At 35.2% G+C, this 20,538-nt stretch overlaps 2 protein-coding genes across 4 annotated transcripts in view; one reads left to right on the forward strand and one right to left on the reverse strand.

Annotated features, from left to right (window-relative positions):
- Nucleotides 1-20,538, forward strand: part of ARL13B (ARF like GTPase 13B) — an 81,119-nt gene that overhangs the window by 40,594 nt on the left and 19,987 nt on the right. Inside the window, exons 4-5 of the mRNA XM_070292318.1 lie at nucleotides 19,395-19,500; nucleotides 20,127-20,329. Coding sequence (XP_070148419.1) covers nucleotides 19,395-19,500; nucleotides 20,127-20,329 — 309 coding nt within the window. The remainder of the gene's footprint in view (nucleotides 1-19,394; nucleotides 19,501-20,126; nucleotides 20,330-20,538) is intronic.
- Nucleotides 1,692-16,819, reverse strand: STX19 (syntaxin 19). 3 transcript variants are annotated; one of them, XM_069579028.1, is made up of 3 exons: nucleotides 16,771-16,819; nucleotides 16,516-16,576; nucleotides 1,692-3,259 (listed from the first exon to the last, which is right to left on the reverse strand). In XM_069579028.1, exon 3 carries the CDS (start codon nucleotides 3,244-3,246, stop codon nucleotides 2,362-2,364), a length of 885 nt encoding a protein of 294 aa, XP_069435129.1. In that variant the 5' UTR covers nucleotides 3,247-3,259; nucleotides 16,516-16,576; nucleotides 16,771-16,819; the 3' UTR covers nucleotides 1,692-2,361. The 3 variants fall into 3 exon arrangements, with proteins under 3 accessions (XP_069435129.1, XP_069435118.1, XP_069435140.1); XM_069579017.1 differs by lacking the exon at nucleotides 16,771-16,819 and having other exon boundaries at nucleotides 16,516-16,598; XM_069579039.1 differs by lacking the exons at nucleotides 16,516-16,576; nucleotides 16,771-16,819 and adding an exon at nucleotides 6,189-6,264.

Here is a 20,538-nt window from a genome sequence, read left to right on the forward strand (position 1 = left end):
TGTATCTATTCTTCCCCAGGGTTTGCCTGGTGGCTCAGATGGTAAAGAATCCACCTACAATGCAGGAGACCCGGGTTTGATCCTAGGTCAGGAAGATCCCCTGGAGGAGGGCATGGCTACCCACTCCAGTATTTTTGCCTGGAAAATCTCCACGGACAGGGGAGCCTGGTTGGCTATAGTCCATAGGGTCTCAAAGAGTCGGACACAAATGAGCAACTAACACTACAACTATTCTCTCCCAAACTCACCTCCATCCAGGCTGCCACATAACATTGAGCAGAAGTACAGATACTATGACTTTGTTTTTCTTTAAATACTTTTGCATTACAGCATTCTTTTCTTGGTTTTCCTCCTACTTCTTTGATGGCCTCTTCTTAGTCTCCTTCATAAACTCCTCTTATCCTTTAAATAAAAATTTTAGAATACTTAAGGCTCTTTTCTGGGCTTCCAGTTTTTTACATCTAGATACTTTTGAGACCTTATTTTACTTACTCAGATGACCCAAATCTGTAGCTTTGACGTCTCCCAAAAGTTCCTCCTGATGTAACTAGTATCTTAGAAGCCTTCACTTAAGACATTTTATGGTCATTTCAGACTATCTTGGCCAAGATAGAATTTCTTGATTTCTTCCTCACCCATAGTTTTGAAACCTTCATCTCTGTCTTTTCTGATTATAAATGGTATTATAATCCAGTCAGATTGGATAATAGCTGTTAAATCTATCACATTTTAGTCTTAATTTTTACCCCATCATTGCAACATGGTATATAGTAATTAAGAACTGTTTCCTGGAATCATATTGCTTAGGTTCAAATCCCAGCTCTCTGTACAGTTTCTATGGCCCAAGTTAGGTTACTTAACCTTGCTGTGCTTCAGTGTTCTTATTTGTAAAATTGTAAAATCATTAGAACAGTGCTGGGACATAGAAAGCATGTTGTTTATCAGTCTTGAGTATTAGTATTGCTGATTCCACCATCACCACCAGCCCTCCCATCCTATCCCAAACCTCCATCATTTCTTAACTGGGACTGTTGCATTAGCCTGTTAATTGTTTTTTATACGTATGTGCTAGTCCTCTATTCACCTGCCCTAAATTCCATTCTAACCCATTCTCCTACAGTAGACAGGATGATTTTTCTCAAACATAAATTCCATAACATTATTCCCAGGCCAGAAATAGCCTGAGGGCTTTGCACTCGTTACACTTGCTGGAAACTTCCGACTTGCAGAGCTTTACGTCTAGCCCCTGCTGACCTTTCTTAACCTCATCTCTTACCTCACTGCTCTTTCCCCACTGATGACAGCTGTATGCTCATTCTTCTTTGAATGGAGTAAGTTATAGTCTCCTCAGGGTCTTTGTACTGTTTGTTTCGTGTGCCTAGAGTAAATGTTTCCCTTGTCTTCGACACGTAGATCTTCACTTACATTACCTTTTAGAGAGGTCTATATTGACCACCCAGTCAAAAGAAGCCGCTCTGACAGTCTGTCTTATCATCCTTACTTTAAATCTCTGCCCAGAGCTTAACATTGTCTAATTATTTGTATTTGTTATGTCCCTTCTCCACTAGAATGTTAGTTCCAAAACTCTATCCCCACGTTAGTTCAGAGTGTATCCCTAGTCCCTAGTCTACTGCCTGACTTCACAATGAAGTGATGGAGAAACTTCCAAGAATAATACAGTTATCTTTGTTTTTTAATTTATTTGCCAATTTTCTTAATCTGTAATACAGTGTCCTGAATGGATCCAAGGGCAGGAAAACAGCGCCTTCACTTAGCTTTTTAGGCCTTAAGCTAGAATCAGCTCCTAGTTACCAACTAGACTCTTTATTGAGAACATATTAATGTTGGGTTTTCCTAGGATTTGTTCACCACTGAGTTAACTGACCTATCTGAACATAAAAGGTTTTATACAGCTTCCAGTTTGATTTTGCTTCAATATAGCACTCCTTGAAGTCTTGTTTTATACAATTCTTAACTACCAGAATGCTCTTAAAGGAACCTGAAGGATTAAGTAGTTTTCATTTATTGACATTTATCTTGTTTAGGCATTAAAAGTTACAAAAAATATGTGATAGAGCTTGTTATCTGTCTAGAAACTTAAGATGATTCATCTCATTTTTAATAGTTAGCCTGTGAGTTTGAAGCTAATATACTATATTTAGTTTAATAATCGAAGACTTGTTTTATGTTACTAGCTTGAGAAATTTCTATCATTCTAGTAGGTAAGAATGAAAGGGGAAAATTCTAACTTAGTAGTGATGAAAGTTTATGAGTGACTCTATGAAATGAAGAAGGGTGATATGAGACAGTAAATTATAGGACATCCTTCATTGCACTGGAAAAATTTCTAAAATAGCTTCTTTATTTTGAGTCACAGCATGGACAACACCAACAGCACAATATCTTGCAAGGATTTCTTTTTTTGTATTTTACAGCTAGTCCAAATTTTTCTTTAGTAGTGTTAACATACTCTTTTGTGCCATTCACTATCATTTCGATACTATTGACACTTTCTCCCTGTTCCTCTACCAAAAGAGATATCTGAATGAAAAGATCCCTTAAATCCTTTATTTGGTTTTCCAGATTAACCAGTTCTTTGTGTCTCTGCTCTATCTCTGAGAGTTGTGCTTTAGTGATACTGATTTCTGTGAGTAAGCTTTCATTAAAAACTTCCCATTTTCCTTGATGAAGCATATCATTTACTTCTTCTTCAGGTAGGTCTTTTCCAGCAACTTCAAGCTGACGGAAAATAAATGTCCTGCACTTCTCTTGTTTCGCTGCTATTGTGTCATTATATGTAAACATAGTTTGCTGAAACTGGCGGAACATTGCAGCATGCTGAAATTTAAGTATCCTTGTGACCACTGATGATGGACCACTTTCATCCTCTGACTTTTTAACTTCTTTTACTAAATCATCCAAACCTCTGTTAATGTGTTCTGCTTGGATTTTTATCTCTTTTGCAATGCTAGACTCTTTCTTAAGTAGACTAAACCTTCTCATTGAAGCCACCAGACTTTTCTGTTGCTGCCCAAATTTTTGAACATTATCTGTCAAATTGTTAACACTCTCCTGTAGTTTTTGTATCTCATGTAGGTGTCTCTCAGCTACAGGCTCTCTTTCATAAATAACAGCTTGCTGCAGAAACACCCCGTGTTCCTCTGCTTCTGTAGTCAACACATCCTTATCTTTAGAGAGCTCAGTTTCCTTTGTTCGTTGCTTCAGTTCTTGAAGTCGGTCTTTCATCTTCTCTTTTCTCCTAAAAGCAAAAATGATGGTGTTGAACAAAGAAAAAATTGGTGTTTTCCCCCAGTAGGAGTTGGTTTCACATAGCTACATCTATCTCACAGGAAAAACCCTCATGGTTTTCTGAGAAGATGGTTAAAAATAAGAAAAATTGATAAGAATTTTCTCATAAAGATTACTCAACTAGGAAAAGTAGTGTAAAATGTCTTATAAATTACTTTACATAATTCAGGGTTTCTGTGAGTCCTATTCAGTTGTGTAAAGTAGCTGAGTAAGCAGTGATAGAGAAATAATTGCCCCAAAGTAAGTTTTTCAGTATCATGATACTGCCACAGAATAGTTTTTTCTTGATTTAGGAAGATTTATATTAGAATGGATGATTTGACCAGATCTTTTTAGGACTTTAAGGTCACTCTGAATGTGTCCTTATTACTGAAGATACAATTCCCAGTTAGTTTGCTCTATGTAATGTTAAAAACATTCTCATTTTGCTGTGCTGTGTTTAGTCACTCAGTCATGTCCGACTCTTTGTGACGCCATGGACTGTAGCCCATCAGGCTTCTCTGTCCATGGGGATTCTCCAAGCAGGAATACTGGAGTGGGTTGCCATTTCCTCCTCCAGGGGATCTTCCTGACCCAGGGATTGAACCCAGGTCTCCCTTATTGCAGGTGGATTCTTACTGTCTGAGCCACCAGGGAAGCCCATATGTGCAATTCAACTAAAACCAGTATAATGACAGGAGATTCCAAATGAAAGCCTTAAGCAATATAGATAATATTGAATTTATCTTAAAATTTCTCAGTCTTCTGGAATTGACTAACACATTATTTGACATAGCTTTGTTTATATAAATTCATAATAAGTGGTATTTTTTATAGGATATATAAAAATCTAATTTGAGAGACACCGATGATATTGAGATTCACTTTATCCTGTGTTGGTAGTTATTCAGGGAATCAGTTGATATACATAGTTTCATATAGTGATATGCATATACATGTATAATAATGTGCATATGTGAATGAAGTGAATAAAAGGAAATCCTTGTTAATAAAATACTTTATTTTCATAGTTAATCTTGACCTTAGAAAGGCATTCAGAATACCTTTCATGATATTTTTGTGGATAAGAAGTCATTAGGAAGTTACAAGTAGCTCATTGAACCACACGTGATATCAATATCAACTAGGAGAAAAGGTCTCTAGTGTTATGCTGTTATGCTATCACACTCAGTGTTTGATACATTTATGCAAATATTTTTTATCAGTTATTTGGATGTCACAGAAGGCATTCTTTTCAAAATTGTTGATGGTGCAAAATTTAGAGAGCTCTTTAGTATGTTGAAGTACAGAATTGGTATTTGAAAATTAAAATATCATGGAACACTATACTGAAATTAAAAAAATATATTTAACTGAATAGGTGTGAAATGTTTCACCTAGTTGTTTAGAAAACACCTTTACATCTATAAAATGGAATACCATTGAGTTCATAGCAGGGCCTATGAAAATCACTAGAGATTTAGTTAATTTTGAGCTTTTAATCAAAAGTATCAGAATAATTATTGTGCTTTCATGAGTGATAGTGTTATGTTTAGACTAAGAAAGATATTTGTTTCGCTGATTCTGTGCTAGTTAAAGCAGATAGGAGAGGGACTGTGTTAAGTATGAAGTGAAAATTCATAAATGGGTATTTTCAGACTGTCATGGAAAGGATGATATTGGAAGGCTGTAGTATATGGAGAGTTGTTGAAAGAAAAAGAGATATTTATTCTGAAAAAAAGAAGGTGTAGGGAATATCTGCAACTGTTTTCTAAAATGTGTAGGTCTGTATATATAAGAGGGATTAGACTTTATTAGGCTTTACTTGGCATAACTCCAAAAGGCAGCAGGTGGAAATTACATGGAGTGAGGTTTGATTTAGTATAAAGAAGGCGTTTCACATAAGTAGAGCTGTCTGAACATGGAATGAGCTGCTTCATGACATAAAAACCTTGCCATCTCTAGAGATGTTCAAGATATTCTTGAATGATGATTCAATAAAGGATATTGTAGAAATGATACCTTTATTACATAAAAAGTTAAACTAATATCCCTTTGCTTTTAAGAAATTGACATTGTCAGATAATTTTTGAAGCTTACTTAATGCAAAGTTTTAAATGCTGTATTGTATATTCAATAATACCTGTCCTTGAGTAATTACTCTCTGAAGAGGGGTGGACAATATACAATTAAACAGATAAATGAGATAACTTTAGATCTTGATAGATCAATTGGGCAAGGCCTCTCTAAAGAGCTGTTTGAGCTGTATGACATAAATATCAAGAAGATGAAGAGCCAAGGAAGTGTATCCTGAGAATTAGACACATGGTGCTAGAGCAGTGAATTGGACTGCTGTGTTTTAAGGACAAAATTAATGCCTGTGTAAATAGAAATCAGGCTTCACAGGTGGCACTAGTGGTAAAGAACCTGCCTACCAATGCAGGAGACTTAAGAGACTTGGGTTCGATGCCTCGGTAGATCCCCTGGAGGAGGGCATGGCAACCTACTCCAGTATTCTTGCCTGGAAAGTCCTGTGGAAAAGGAACATTGTGGGTTACAGTCCATGGGGTTGCAAAGAGTCGGACACGACTTAGCTACTTTAGAGCTTTAGAGAGAGGTAGAAATTAATATGAGCAGTAACACTGAAGGAGTGAAATCAGGACGGTAGGCAGGGATCAGATCATAAATGGCCTTGTGGGACAAAGTAAGGAGTTTAGATTTTATTTTTGATACAGGGGATGACAATTAAAAGAGAAATAGGATATTGACCTAAGGTTTATGTTTTTAATAGATAACTATATTTGGTTCAGTTCAGTCGCTCAGTTGTGTCCGACTCCTTGCAACCCCATGGACTGCAGCATGCCATGCCTCCCTGTCCATCACCAACTCCCGGAATTTACCCAAACTCATCTCCATTGAGTCAGTGATGGCTTTCAGCCATCTCATTCTCTGTCGTCCCCTTCTCCTCTCGCCTTCAATCTTTCCCAGCCTCAGGGTCTTTTCAAATGAGTCAGTTCTTTGCGTCAGGTGGCCAAAGTATTGGAGTTTCAACTTCAACATCAGTCCTTCCAATAAACACCCAGGACTGATCTCATTTAGGACGTACTGGTTGGATCTCCTTGATGTCCAAGGGACTGTCAAGAGTCTTCTCCAACACCACAGTTCAAAAGCATTAATTCTTCAGCCCTCAGCTTTCTTTATAGTCCAACTCTCACATGCATATGTGACTAGTGGAAAAACCATAGCCTTGACTAGATGGACCTTTGTTGACAAAGTAATGTCTCTGCTTTTTAATATGCTGTCTAGGTTAGTCATAACTTTCCTTCCAAGGAGTAAGCATCTCTTAATTTCATGGCTGCAGTCACCATCTGCAGTGATTTTAGAGCCCCCCAAAATAAAGTCAGCCACTGTTTCCACTGTTTTCCCATCTATTTGCCATGAAGTGATGGGACCCGATTCCATGATCTTAGTTTTCTGAATGTTGAGTTTTAAGCCAACTTTTTCACTCTCCTCTTTCACTTTCATCAAGAGGCTTTTGAGTCCTTCTTTACTTTCTGCCATATGGGTGGTATCATCTGCATATCTGAGGTTAATGATATGTCTCCCAGCAGTCTTGATTCCAGCTTGTGCTTCATCCAGCCCAGTGTTTCTTATGATGTACTCTGCATAGAAGTTAAATAAGCAGAGTGACAATATACAGCCTTGACATACTACTTTTCCTATTTGGAAGCAGTTTATTGTTCCCTGTCCAGTTCTGACAGAGGCAGGTCAGGTGGTCTGGTATTCCCATCTCTTTCAGAATTTTCCATAGTTTATTGTGATCCACACAGTCAAAGGCTTTGGCATAGTCAATAAAGCAGAAATTAGATGTTTTTCTGGAACTCTCTTGCTTTTTCTATGATTTGCTCTCTGGTTTGTCTGCTTTTTCTAAAACCAGCTTGAACATCTGGAAGTTCATGGTTCACATATTGCTGAAGCCTGGCTTGGAGAATTTTGAGCATTACTGTACTAGCATGTGAGATGAATGCAATTGTGCGGTAGTTTGAGCATTCTTTGGCATTGCCTTTCTTTGGGGCTGAAAGGAAAACTGACCTTTTCCAGTCCTGTGGCCACTGCTGAGTTCTCCAAATTTGCTGGCATATTGAGTGCAGCACTTTCACAGCATCATCTTTGAGGACTTAAAATTGCTCAACTGGAATTCTATCACTGTATAGAAAATAGTTTTCTGATGACCTCCAGGAGAGATCTGGATGATGAAACTAGATGGAATCAATGGGAACCATTTGGGATATATTTTGGAGGTGGAAACAATAGGACTTATTGGTGATTTTAACATTTCAGCAGCATGTAACCACCATTACTTCCTCAAATGCTTTCAAGTGTTTCTCCTGACTTTCCTCTTGCCTCTTTGGCTCTTTCTTCATCTTTTTCTCCTCTCTGATTTCTCCTTGTCTTCCCACCTCTGAATACTGGAATGCTTCCACACAGTTCTCTTTTTATCCACCATTGTTTTCAAACCTCACAGCATTAAATACTGTCTGTTAGCTGATGACTCAAAATTATATCTCAAGTGTTATGAGACTGCTCGCATAACACCTGTCTACTCAACAGCTCCGTTTGAATGTCTGTGTCTAAAGTAAGCTCCTGATCTTCCTCCGAACTCCCAAACTGCTGCTCCATTTCAGTAAGTGGCATCTCTTCTGGTCTCTTCTTGCAGTCTTCATCCAGGTCACTTGACCAAAAAATTTGGAGTCATTCTGAATATTCTGTTTTGTGTCCTCCCCCCATCCCCTCTCCCCCCATACCTTATATTTAAACTAATAGCAAATCTTGCCAATCTCTTTTTAGGGTACATGGCGAACTACCTCCCTGACTCAAGTCAGCGCCATCCTTTCTCACCTGAATTATTACAATTGTCTCTTTGTTTCTTCCTTTGTATCCCCTTCTCCTTTGCCCCTTTGGTCTTTTCTTAGTATAGAGATCAGAGTTAAAATGTAAGTCAGATCACATCATTCCTATATCTAAAGTCCTCCTTTAACATGATCTCTCAGAGGAAGGTCCTGTAAGGCTTCCCTGAGGTCTGTTTCCCTCAGTCTGTCAAGAGTCTGCCTGCAATGTAGGAGATCCAGGTTTGATCCCTGGGTTGGGAAGATCCCCTGGAAAAAGAAATGGCAGCCCACTTCAGTATTCTTGCCTGGGAAATCTCATGGACAGAGGCCGGGCTACAGTCTATGGAGTCACAAGAGTTAGACTTGCTTGGTGACCAAACCACCACCACAAGGTCCTGTATGACTTCTCCACCCCTCTTTTTGCCTCTCTGACCCTGCCTCCACAACTCTTCACTTTCTCAGCTTCAGCCACATTGCTCTCCTTGTTATTCCTTACACATACCTGGCCTTAGGGCTTTAGCACTTACCATCTGAAATCTTACTGAAATAACACCGCTCTCCATAAGGCTGTCCTTGGGCACCCTATCAGGAACTGCAACCAGCATCCCCAGCTTTAGTTTTCTTCCTAGCACTTTTCACTACATTTTACTTATTTATCTTACTTTATTGGCTGCTCTATCCCCTGAATATAAGCTCCATGAGGGCAAGGATATTTTTTCATTCTGTATTTCTAGCGCCTTGACAAGTCTTATGTTATTCAAGTTCTCATATTGAGCTCCTTACACCTCGTGTTTTCTTGAGTTCTTAATATTTGACAGGCACTGTTCTAAGTTTAAGAACTCTGAATTAAGTATTACCATAGTCTCTGTTTTACAGATAATAACATTCGGACCCGATCTTAGGGAACTTAACCGAGATGTCAGCTTGTAGAGTTGGGATTCAAATTCAGGCAGTCTAGTGTGAATGACTCCCTCTTTGCTATAATATAATGCCTTTTTCAATGGTGTCAGATGCTCTATAGAGATCAGTTCAGGTAAGTTTTCAGAAGAGGCAGCTATTTAAATGAAGTGGTTGAGAAAGAAGGCAGATCACAAATGATAAGACGTTGAAATCTGTTTTTGATAGAAAAAGTCTTTTATAGATATTAACTGTTTACTCAGAGACATTTCTGTGTACCTGAATTGCTGAGCATTTGAAGTATTGGTTGGAAACATTTAACAGCAAGTTTTTGTTTCCTGAAATGCACTTATAATTTTCTGCTATGTATTTTAAATTATCTAAATATGTAATTCAAATAGCTATAGGTCTTTTATTTTACCACTGATTTGCTATATTAGAAGTTAAAAAAGTTTCAGTCTGTATAATATATGCAAATAAGAGACTTCTATGTAGGGAAAGGATTTTATTCTCCCTCTCTCTCCACCTTTCCAATGTCTGTATTCTACCTTATTTGCAAGGAATAATTTCTCTACTTTAGAAATAGAGCTAACACAATCTAGTGGCTTGCTAAGATCTGTGGGAAAAAAATAATAAGCTACAACATTAAGCCTGGAAAATCTGTGAAAAGATTAGTTAAGGGAGATGATGAGAAGGTGGCAATATAGATTGCAGACTTTGGGTGTTAGGAAAGTAGATCAGTATAAAACAGTTATCTGTCCATCGTGTTAAGCATGTCTTCTAGGAATGTATTTACTGGCCTTTGCCCTTACAAGTAGGAAATAGACAAAATAGAGGAAATTTATTTAATAGTATGTGAGCATACTATTTTTTAAGTCCTTTATTAAAGTAAAAACAAACTGATTTTAATTGAGAAAGATTTCAGTACTAGAGCAGCCAATTAAATGTGCAGAAAGTTTGATGTTATCAATTTTTATATTTTTCACATCTTTTAGACTGTATGGGGGATTCTCTGGTGGTTTGGGGGTAAAGAATCTGCCTGTAATGCAGGAGATCTATGTTTGAAATTTATATATATAATTTCATAGTTATTTATAATTATAATTAATTGTAGTTAACCTAATATTCTTAATATAAAAATTCAGTTTTAAAAGATAAATTGTAAAGATTTTTAGCTTTATAAACTAATTTAGGTTGGAACTTCTTGTGAGTTTTAAATAATTCAGTTTATGAGAACTTTCTTGTGGTCCCATTTTATCAGTCAAGATTTGCATAATTATGTCACAGTAATATCCAGTCACCAAATCTTGGTGTATTACAACCACAAAGATGTATTTCTCATTCATGTTTCATGTCCATGTTGGGTAGGCAGGGGCTCTTATTCCCATCTTGGTCTTTCAGAGACCTAAGCTCCACCTTTCTGAATGTGGTAGGTTGGTAGGGCAGTTGGAAGTACTGGAGAGTTCTCATAGACATTAACATGCTGTAGCCCTGAAATGAAACAGAGCATGTTACTCTGCTTTGCACCTCCTCGACCAACTGAAGGACGATGGTCGTGATGTGTAGTCCTCACCTGTTCTCCGAAAGAGAGGTCATGAACCTGGTTTTTTCCACATCTATTGAATATTGTAATTTCCAAAATGAACCCTTAGAGTTAACTAATCAATATCTAACTAATCGTTAGAGTTAACTAATTGATTTTTCTCATGGGGAAATTGAAAATCAGAGAAGTTAAATGTCTTACCCAGAGCTTGTTAGTAGTACTAGTATAATAATGCAAACTTCCTGGCTGCTAGGCCAGTGCTTTTTTACATTATAAGATGTTTAATATAAATTTCCTAGAATATATATGTTATATAAAGCTGGCATTGTCTATATGCTCTTTTGTATTCAGTGTTTTATAAATATTTGATGATTATGCTGGTGAAGATTTTCAAAAAGAACTAAAAACTATTGATAAGTGATTATAGAAATTTTTATCATGTAATAACTTTGAGGAAGCAGAGTTATCACACATGATTTATTATATGCCTCTGATAAAGACTAATCTTTCCAGTATAGAAGGAAGTAATTTATTAAAGTTGGTTAGTTTAGTGAACTATCTTGAATAGTTCCGTACTGTTCTTAGTGTTTATCACTTACTTATCTATATGCTTCCTCTGGTATTACCATATTGATGCTGAAAATTAATTCCTTCCCAAAGTGTTTAGGATGTCATGTTGCTTTTGAAACAGTCATAAGCTCTTTTCTTTCTTCCTTCCACCTTCCCTTCCTCCCTTGATTGTAGATCTGTTTTCTTTATTTCATAATAAATAGAAAGTAGCCTAAAATTTTTTTTAATTTAGATTATCCTAAATGAAACATGTTATAAGTGAAGTTGAATTGTATCAGATATTATGTTTTTAATATAAATGCTGTGTTTAAAAGAAAAAAGTTCTTGCAGGAGGTAGTGTAGCATATTAGATCTAAAATAATTATGTTAGCATCTGTATTAGGATTTTGCATATTAGAATTTTTCAAATTAAGTACTTTAGAAAAAGAAAAATAATTTGTTCTGATCTCATATACCTGTGTCATGGGAAATCTACTAAAATTTTTTGAATTCTAGCCTTGGCACCGTGAAAAAATTGGCATTCTTATATTTTCTTCTGCTGTAGTTGTAATATAAGATAAGATAGGAAGTGAGGTGTATTGCATTCCTTTTTATGTACACAGACTTATGTATCCTATTCATACATACATGTATGTACTTACATACATGTAACCTGTTACTATGAATTTTTATAACTACGTTGTACATAGCAGGTATGATGTTTGTTGCACTTTTTTTTAAATTGACTTCTGTTCCTCATAATATGGGGAAAAGAAAAGAGTATTTGAGGCTTAGATGAGAAATAAGGGGAGTGGGTATCAAACCAAAACAGATTTTAATTTTTTATTTATGTGCTAAGTAGCCTAAAATTTTTTTTAATTTCGCAGTTGTGAATAACTACAGTGCGTATAATTTTCTCTTTGATTGCATGGCTTGAAACAAACCCCGAAATAAACTCTAATATACTTACGGCAAGTTAGGTTCTTCTATTTTTTGTTTTAGTTATCGATGAATCGATGAATGAACAGTGCCATGTGCCATCAAAAGCCTCCTTTTGAAGCATCATAGTTTAAATTATTTTTTTTTAAAGAAATAGGGTATTTCAAATATAGTAGCACAATATGCTTTTGCAAAGTGCTTTTAAGGAGGTAAATTTTACTGTCACTGATTTTGGAAATGAAGCTATTTGACTCTGACCCTTCTAAAGGTGATCTTATCCTGGGTTTCTGTGTTTTTGGAATAACAGTTGCCTGAAGGAATACCACAGCTTCATATTTGAATAAAAGATACTTTAAAGAACTCTTTAAAATGTATCAATATGTATTTCATATTCATTAATCATAGTAAATTTACTAGCAAAAGAAAGTATTTTTAATCTTTTTCTATAAAGCTATATATGTTACTGATATTAAAGGAAAAACAGATTTCCTTTCAGTGTGTGCATGTTATAGTAAATGATATTTATATAAAATCAACTAAAGTTTTACTGCGTTCATCTTGTGTATGTCTTCATTTATTTCTTTTGAACATTTGAAATATATTTATGTTCAGGATCCTTTTACATTGTTAGGTTATTTCTGCTGTTGCTGTTGCTGCTAAGTCGCTTCAGTCGTGTCCGACTCTGTGTGACCCCATAGATGGCAGCCCACCAGGCTCCTCTGTCTCTGGGAGTCTCTCCAGGCCAGAACACTGGAGTGGGTTGCCATTTCCTTCTCCAATGCATGCATGTATGCATGCATGCATGCATGCTGAGTCACTTCAGTCGTGTCCTACTCTGTGCAACCCTATGGATAGCAGCCCTTCAGGCTCCTCTGTCCACAGGATTCTCCAGGCAAGAATACTGGAGTGGGTTGCCATTACTTAGAAATAGTTACCTTGTTTATTGTGGTCACCAACTGTTTTTCTTGGTGATGGACAAATGTGTTTAGTAAACTTCATCAGCAGTTTATCTTCAGTAGGGAATTATATAGGAATGCCCCTAGGGCCTTGCATTATGGATATGTTCTTAACCTCATTTTTATGATTGCCGCAACTATGAGTTTGACATACTCAAACTATCATAGCCCAGTTAGTATACAGCTGTCCCTGCATATTGTGGGGGATTGGTTCCATGACGCCCACAGATGCCAAACTCCATGGATACTTAGGTGTCTTATATACAATGATGTAATATTTGCATACAACTTATATATATCCTCTTGTATGTTTTTACTAAAAAAATATACTTCAAGTCATTTATAGATTACTTATAATACCTAATACAATGTAACATATATAAATGTTTGTAAATAAAATGTTAATGCTATGTAAATAGTTGCTGGTGCATGGAAATTTCAAATTTTGCTTTTGGGAACTTTCTGGATTTTTTCCTAAATATTGTCCAATCCGATGTTGGTTGAATCCATGGACATAGGACCTGCAGATACTGAGTGTGTGGGCCTGACCTTTCTCTAGGGATCTCTATAGCTCAGGTAGTATAAGTATGGGCCTGATTTTTCTGTAGTGATTTTGTAGCCTGAGTGAATACATCACTCCTTGCTGTAGTCCTGGACAAACCAACAGAGATTTTCCTTTTTCTGTATGCAGACTGTGTTCTATTTTTTTCTGGTTCAATACTTTATACAGGAAACTTGACTTTCGTTCCCAATTATGCACACTCTAAACCCCAGCCTCTAAGATAAAAGTGTTTGCCCCTAGTTGCCAGTGGTTGGTTGTTGTTGTTGTTGTTTAGTCACTAAGTCATGTCTGACTCTTGTGATCTCATCGACTGTAGCCCACCAGGCTCCCCTGTCCATAGGATTTCCCAGGCAAGAATGCTGGAGTGGGTTGCCATTCCCTTCTCCAGGGGATCTTCCTGACCCAGGGATCGAACCAGAGTCTCCTGCACTGACAGGTGGATTCTTTACCACTAACACACCAGGAAAGCCCAGTAACCAGTGGAGTTAGCTTTAATTCCTGCTCTCCACTTTGGCTCTGAGTGGTTTTGCTCTTCATTTCTGGCACCTGGAAATTTCCTTTTCTTACTTCAGATATAATAATGTAGTTTAGAAATTTGTCTTTCTTTTTTTCCCCGTAAGATTATATCAAGCACTTCTTTAGGTTTCTAGCAAGAGGAGGAATTTCTTTATATGTGCATCTTCACTGAAAGTCATAGGTGATTACTTTAAAGAGTTTACATAATTCAGATATTCCTTAAATCCTTATATTCATCTCTGTAGAAACTAACTTAATGTAGGTATTTGGGTATACTTTCATTCTATAGATAAATTGCATTTTCCAGTGGTTGCATACTCATAACTTTATGTATAACTATTTCCAATTTATCTTATGATCTTCTATCTTTATAAATTATATAAACAAAGTGAGATATCTAAGTATTAGAATTTAAAGTTGGAAGAGACAGAGTTCATGAAGGCATAAAATATTAAGCACATAGTTGTGAAATCATTTAATTGTTTAGGTAAGTGAAATTGATGATACTACCATTTTATGCAATCTTTTCTGTACCTTAAATTTATTTTTTTAATATCAGGAGAGTTCTATTCAAATATGTCATCTTTCAGCATGTTTAATGTACTGCTTTGCTATACAGTTTTGAATTTTACTGTTAACAACTGATTGTATCTTTGAGCTTAAATGTAATATTTGCAAAAAGAAAGTTAGAACACTGATTTATAAATACAGTAAGTAAATTGACAATTTGTTCTCTGAAATACAAAAGCAAACATATGACTAAAAAGTTTCTCCACCCTATTGCAGATAGGGAACATTTCTAGGAACAGAAATATGAGTAAAATTTTTCTAATGCTTTAGGAAATATGCCCTGGATGGATACTTTATATAATTTATAGAGTTTTTAAAAGTAAGACATTTCTTTTTATAGTTACTATTATCTGCCTGCAATGCGGAAGACTCAGGTTTGATTCCTGGATTGGGAATATCCCTTGGAGAAGGAAATGGCAATCCACTCCGTATTCTTGCCTAAAGAATTCCATGGACGGAGCAGCCTGGTTAGCTACAGTCCACGGGGTCTCAGAGAGTCGAACACAACTGAGTGACTACACTTTAACTTTTCACTTTGAATAAACATTTCAAGAAATGTAACAAATGTTTATTTAACAAAAAATGGAATTTTTTTTGCTTCTGTATATGAAGACAGTGTGCAGCATTTCCCTAGTTCAAGGTGAAAGCAGCTATTATTGGAATGTTCACCTGTTTGGCTGCTTACAGGAAGAAAACAAATTAAAAAAAATATTGCGAATTATGTTAATTACACCAGTTAAAATTATTATACAGTTTTTGGTAATGCAACCTTTGAGTGCTTTTTAAATTCTACTTTTTGTTTAGTGTAAATAACTGTAAAATTAACTCTTTAACAGTAAGACTATTTTGTTTAAATATTAAGACTCATGTAATTTTGAACTCTCATATCTGACTAAAGTAAGCTGTACATATATAACATTTTTATATTAAATTTAAAACTGCATTGTCACAGAGGTAATGTGTTCTGGGTATTACATAGCTTTCACATTTACCCTTAAAGCATTTACTAATGGAAATATTATTTTGATTTGAAATATTATATATTAAAATCTCACATAACAATTGTAAAATAACTTTGAAGAAATATCAAAAAATAAAACATGTTTTGATTAAGCCTCTAAACTTACATTTGGAACTACCTGTGTAGTTTGCATTTAAGTGATGGTGACTTAAGTTTTTAAAATTATCAAATCAAATATAATATTGATATTAAATTTTATAATTTAAGTACTAAAACATCTAAAATTGAGTACTTAAAAAGAAATTATGTCGATATTTTACAGTAGTCCTTTTACAACATGATTATTTTTTAATTTCCTCAAATTAATTTTAAAGAGTCTAGGAAACAGCAATGAAGAAATTAAGGCCTTATAGAAAATTTTCCTTAATTTTTAAACATTATACACATGTGGCAAGTTGGGTATAAACTTCTTTTCGGAATTAAGCAGAAAAATATTCTCTAAAGCAAGCACAGTATAATTTATATAGTCTGTTTATAGAGGAAAGAATTTGAAGTTTGTTTTTATAGGTTCTGACCTTCTAGTGTTTCCAAAATGGAAAGATATTTTTTAAAGGACTTAAAAGGAAATGTTGATTTTGTTTGTAGTGGTCTATTTCTAGGGACTCTAAACTCCTATCTCATTCAGCCTATCGATAGTATATGTGAACGGATCAGCTGCCTGTAGCTTGATCCAAATCTGAACAAAACAGGTAGCTTCAATTATCTGTTGAGTTCTTTTTAAATGTCACAGATTTCAATCTCTGGATGTCTCACATTAAAAGTACAGAAAAGAGTGGTTTGTTTACCTTTGTCTTGTTCCTTTGGCTTGTTTTTGTTGCTTTTCCACCTGCGTAGTTGGAGTCTTGCCTGTGAGAGAAAATCTTGAGTATTACCTGGAACATTTTATTCATATTTTATTTAAATCTCTGTCTTATAGTTCACAGGCTAATCTCTGTATGGTTTTCATTTAGTTAATGTAATTGAAAGCCACATAATGAAGTCAAATAATTTAGATATAAAGTTGTTTTGCAGTTCGTATCAAGTGAGAACAGATTGCTTACCTCACACCTGGAGAATCCGGTTCTGCCTGTTAGCTCCCTATTCTTTAGATTAAAGGAAGATTGTTTTCACTGGAGCTAGTTGGTAACAGGAAGTCCTTGTTAAACTGTCTGCTATAGAAAACTTGGCATAGTCTCTGAAATTCCTGTCCTATAGTATATATCAAATACATTACTCACAGAAAAGGGCGTTTGTAATTAAACAAAGATTACTTTGTTTTCTAAAGGTGTGAAACTTTGCTAAATTGTTGGAATTTGGAATAAATAGGAATGAAAAGAACCTTGGGTGAAGGCTTTTTGTTCAGTTTACTTTAAAATAATTGAATTCCATCTTATTTTAGGGAATTTGCTTCACTGGTGGCTTAGCTGGTAAAGAATCCGCCCGCGATGCAGAAGACCTGGGTTCAGTCCCTGGGTTGGAAAGAATCCCTGGAGAAGGGAACAGCAACCCACTCCAGTATTCTGGCCTGGAGAATTCCATGGTCTGTGTAATCCATGGGGCCGCAAAGTCAGACATGACTGAGCAACTTTCACTTAGGGAATTAAATAGTTGAATTCCATCTTATTTTCTTAACTCAGAAAATTACCAAATTTCAGAACTATAACAGCCAGAAAAGAGATAGTATCTTTAAACTGGCAACTTTACTTTTCTTTTTGGTATGCCTGCTATTTTTAAGTTTCTTTCATAATTTTCCACATGAAAAGACTGAAATTGCACAGTGCTGTTATGCTGTTTATTATATCAAAAATTCAAAATTAAGTTTTACCAGAGTGAAATATTTGTAGGAAAAATCAGACATGAAATTTCTCTTGCATGACTAACTTTTCTTACACTTTTTCTTTGCCTAAGGTGTTATGAATTGAGGACGAGAGGCAGGACATTGCTATAATATCTTATCAAAATATCATTTGTATTTATTCTTTGGTTTAGTAATCCCATTTCCTGAAGTCTGTTCCCACAATAAGGAATAATACCTTCACACACTTATTCCTCACAGCCCTTTTTGTAAAAGCAAAACATTGAGAACTACCCATAAACACTGCATGTAGTTCTTTAGTGGCTGAGTAAATGATGAAACATGCATATAATGAACATTTTATTAGTAAAGAATATAGTAATAAAGATGATTTCTTTATACTGCTTCAGAGTAATTTTAGGATTTACTGTTTGAAAAAAAAAAGCATAGTGATTCGCAGGAGTATGTATAGTATGCTGACTTTTGAGGAAGAAAGGGAAGGTATAGAAACACATATAAACAACTATTAACCAATCACTACCAGTGAATAGCCAAGGTGTCCAAATTGTGATCTTTAAAATACCATTTTTCCCATGTACATGTTTATATTATTAATAAAAAACTAATGAAAGTTCATTCATCCTTCCACTGTACCCTCCCTGACTTGTTTTTATAGTTAGATATTATAAGTAAAATTGACGATACTGCCATTTTTATTCAGTCTTTTCAGAGGTATTGATAGTGATGTTGCAGGAGTAGGCAGTGTTGTCATTGGGGGTGATACTGATTCAAAAACACGTAAAAGAATAAATTGTAATGTGTATCTGGTTTGGGTCTGAATTTGGACATTACACTTAAAAAAGGTATTGAAGAATATTAATTTTTTTTTCAGAGCTTAAGTGTGACAGTGGTATTAGAACAGCAATTCTAATAGAATTAGAAAATTTTAAATTTTGAGGTGAAGTGATATGACTGATGGGAACATGGAAGATAATATAGATGAGCAAAAATGGTATAAATTTTTAAAGATAGGTGATAGGGTTCATTAGATTGATTATTCTACATATTTATGATATATATGTTTTCCTGAAATACTATCAAACCATTTCCAAGACAGTGTTTTATTACCTTTTGACCTCTGCCATCTGATTGGAAAATAGTTGTTGTTGTTCAGTCGCTCAGTTGTACCCAACTCTTTGTGACCCCATGGACTGCAGCATGCCAGGCTTCCAGGGAAACAGTATTTTGTGGTAATTCCTAACTCTTTTTAGAACTTGTTTTGTTTTTTTTGCTTGTTCCTAATTGAGTGTAAGGTTTTCTATGTCCAGTGCTGTGCTAAATAAATTAGATAAAAGTGACCTCATTTCTCCAGTAAATTGCACTTTTATGTGAACACATCCACACCCTGGAAATACAGGTTAGCTCAAATAATACAAGCTTTGAATGAATATTTAGGTATGTGAAACATGATGCAGTTTGTATTTTAAAGAAGAAAAAAGACTTGGGATAAGGGCCTTTGCATCATGATGCAGCGTATTTTAAGAAGATAAGGCTCTAAGGTGAAAGGTGTAACTGATGGCTGAGTGCTGTGGAAACTAGTCCACTTCTTTTTCTGTTTGTACTTTGTTGTTGGCCTGTTGTTGGCCTATTGCTTGTTTTCTTGACATTTCTGTTTACTTGATTTCCCTTGTAGGCCAAATCTTAAAAAAATGTTTACAAACTTAATAAAGGAAAAATGATGGAATAAAAGATAGTACATTGCTCTGTAAAACCAGCATGTTCTGTAATCAGCAGGGTTAAAACTTTGGAGTAGGAACTTGGTGAGAGTGTTTTTAAGCAGCTGTCTGGTTATATATTTGCTGTAAATCCACTTCACTTATGTCTTTCTAGGTTGGCAAATAAACAGGATAAGGAAGGGGCTCTAGGAGAAGCTGATGTGATTGAATGTCTTTCTCTGGAAAAGCTGGTCAATGAGCACAAGTGCTTGTGTCAGATAGTAAGTTTTGAGGCTTCTTTTGCCCTATAAATTATATTCGGTATAACTTAGTTTTTGTAAAGGTGATAAGCAATTAGAGGGTAGGCAGCTAGCAAAATAATTTATTAGTGTTTCTTTTTTAAATATTTTACTCAGGAAATACATGATCTCACTGTTCATTTGAAATTACTTAATACAGTGATATTTGTTTTCTTTTTAGTTGTTACTGACTTCTTTAAAATATCTTCCATCATTTCAAAGTCTTTAGATTTGATTTTGTTTAAACATTGCTGACAAATATGTAAGCTATACAAACATGTTATTCTATAAATATTGTAAAATGGTGGAAGTATAAATAGACAATTTATACTTAGGAAAATTTATAATGAACTGCCAACTGCTTGAGTCATAATCACTCTCGAAGCTTGCAGGTATAATCCATAAAATATTTCAGCTCATATATACATACTAATGTAGTACAAATGCGAAGATGTATTTTATAAGTGAAAGAAGCAGGTGCCTTATGTCATTATTTAACGAGTTAATTGATTTTGGTTTTCCAGTACTTATACTAATGGTTTATGAATAAATATTTATAGAGAACTTCTAGTTTTAATCTTTAAGTCAAATAAACTTCTATTTTTAAGGAACCTTGTTCAGCAGTCTTGGGATATGGAAAGAAAATTGACAAGTCCATTAAAAAGGGCCTTTATTGGCTACTACATATCATTGCAAGAGACTTTGATGCCTTAAATGAACGCATCCAAAAAGACACAACAGAACAACGTGCTCTTGAGGAGCAAGAGAAGCGAGAAAGGGCTGAACGTGTACGGAAATTACGAGAAGAAAGGTAAGTAGATTAATTATATAGCGCAGTGCGTATGAAAAGCCAGAAACACCTCACTTTTATGAATAGTTTTTTAGTTTGCCTATTCAGGTTTTTCTTGGTAAATTTTTTTTATTTCTGTAGACTTAGCAGGTTTGGTTGATACAGTTCTAATTTTCCTAATGGTGGTATAGTAGTTATATTTATTGCTGAGGTATTTATCTGTCACCGTT

This window comes from Ovis canadensis, chromosome 1 (assembly GCF_042477335.2).
Source record: "Ovis canadensis isolate MfBH-ARS-UI-01 breed Bighorn chromosome 1, ARS-UI_OviCan_v2, whole genome shotgun sequence".
Taxonomy (NCBI): Eukaryota; Metazoa; Chordata; class Mammalia; order Artiodactyla; family Bovidae; genus Ovis; species Ovis canadensis.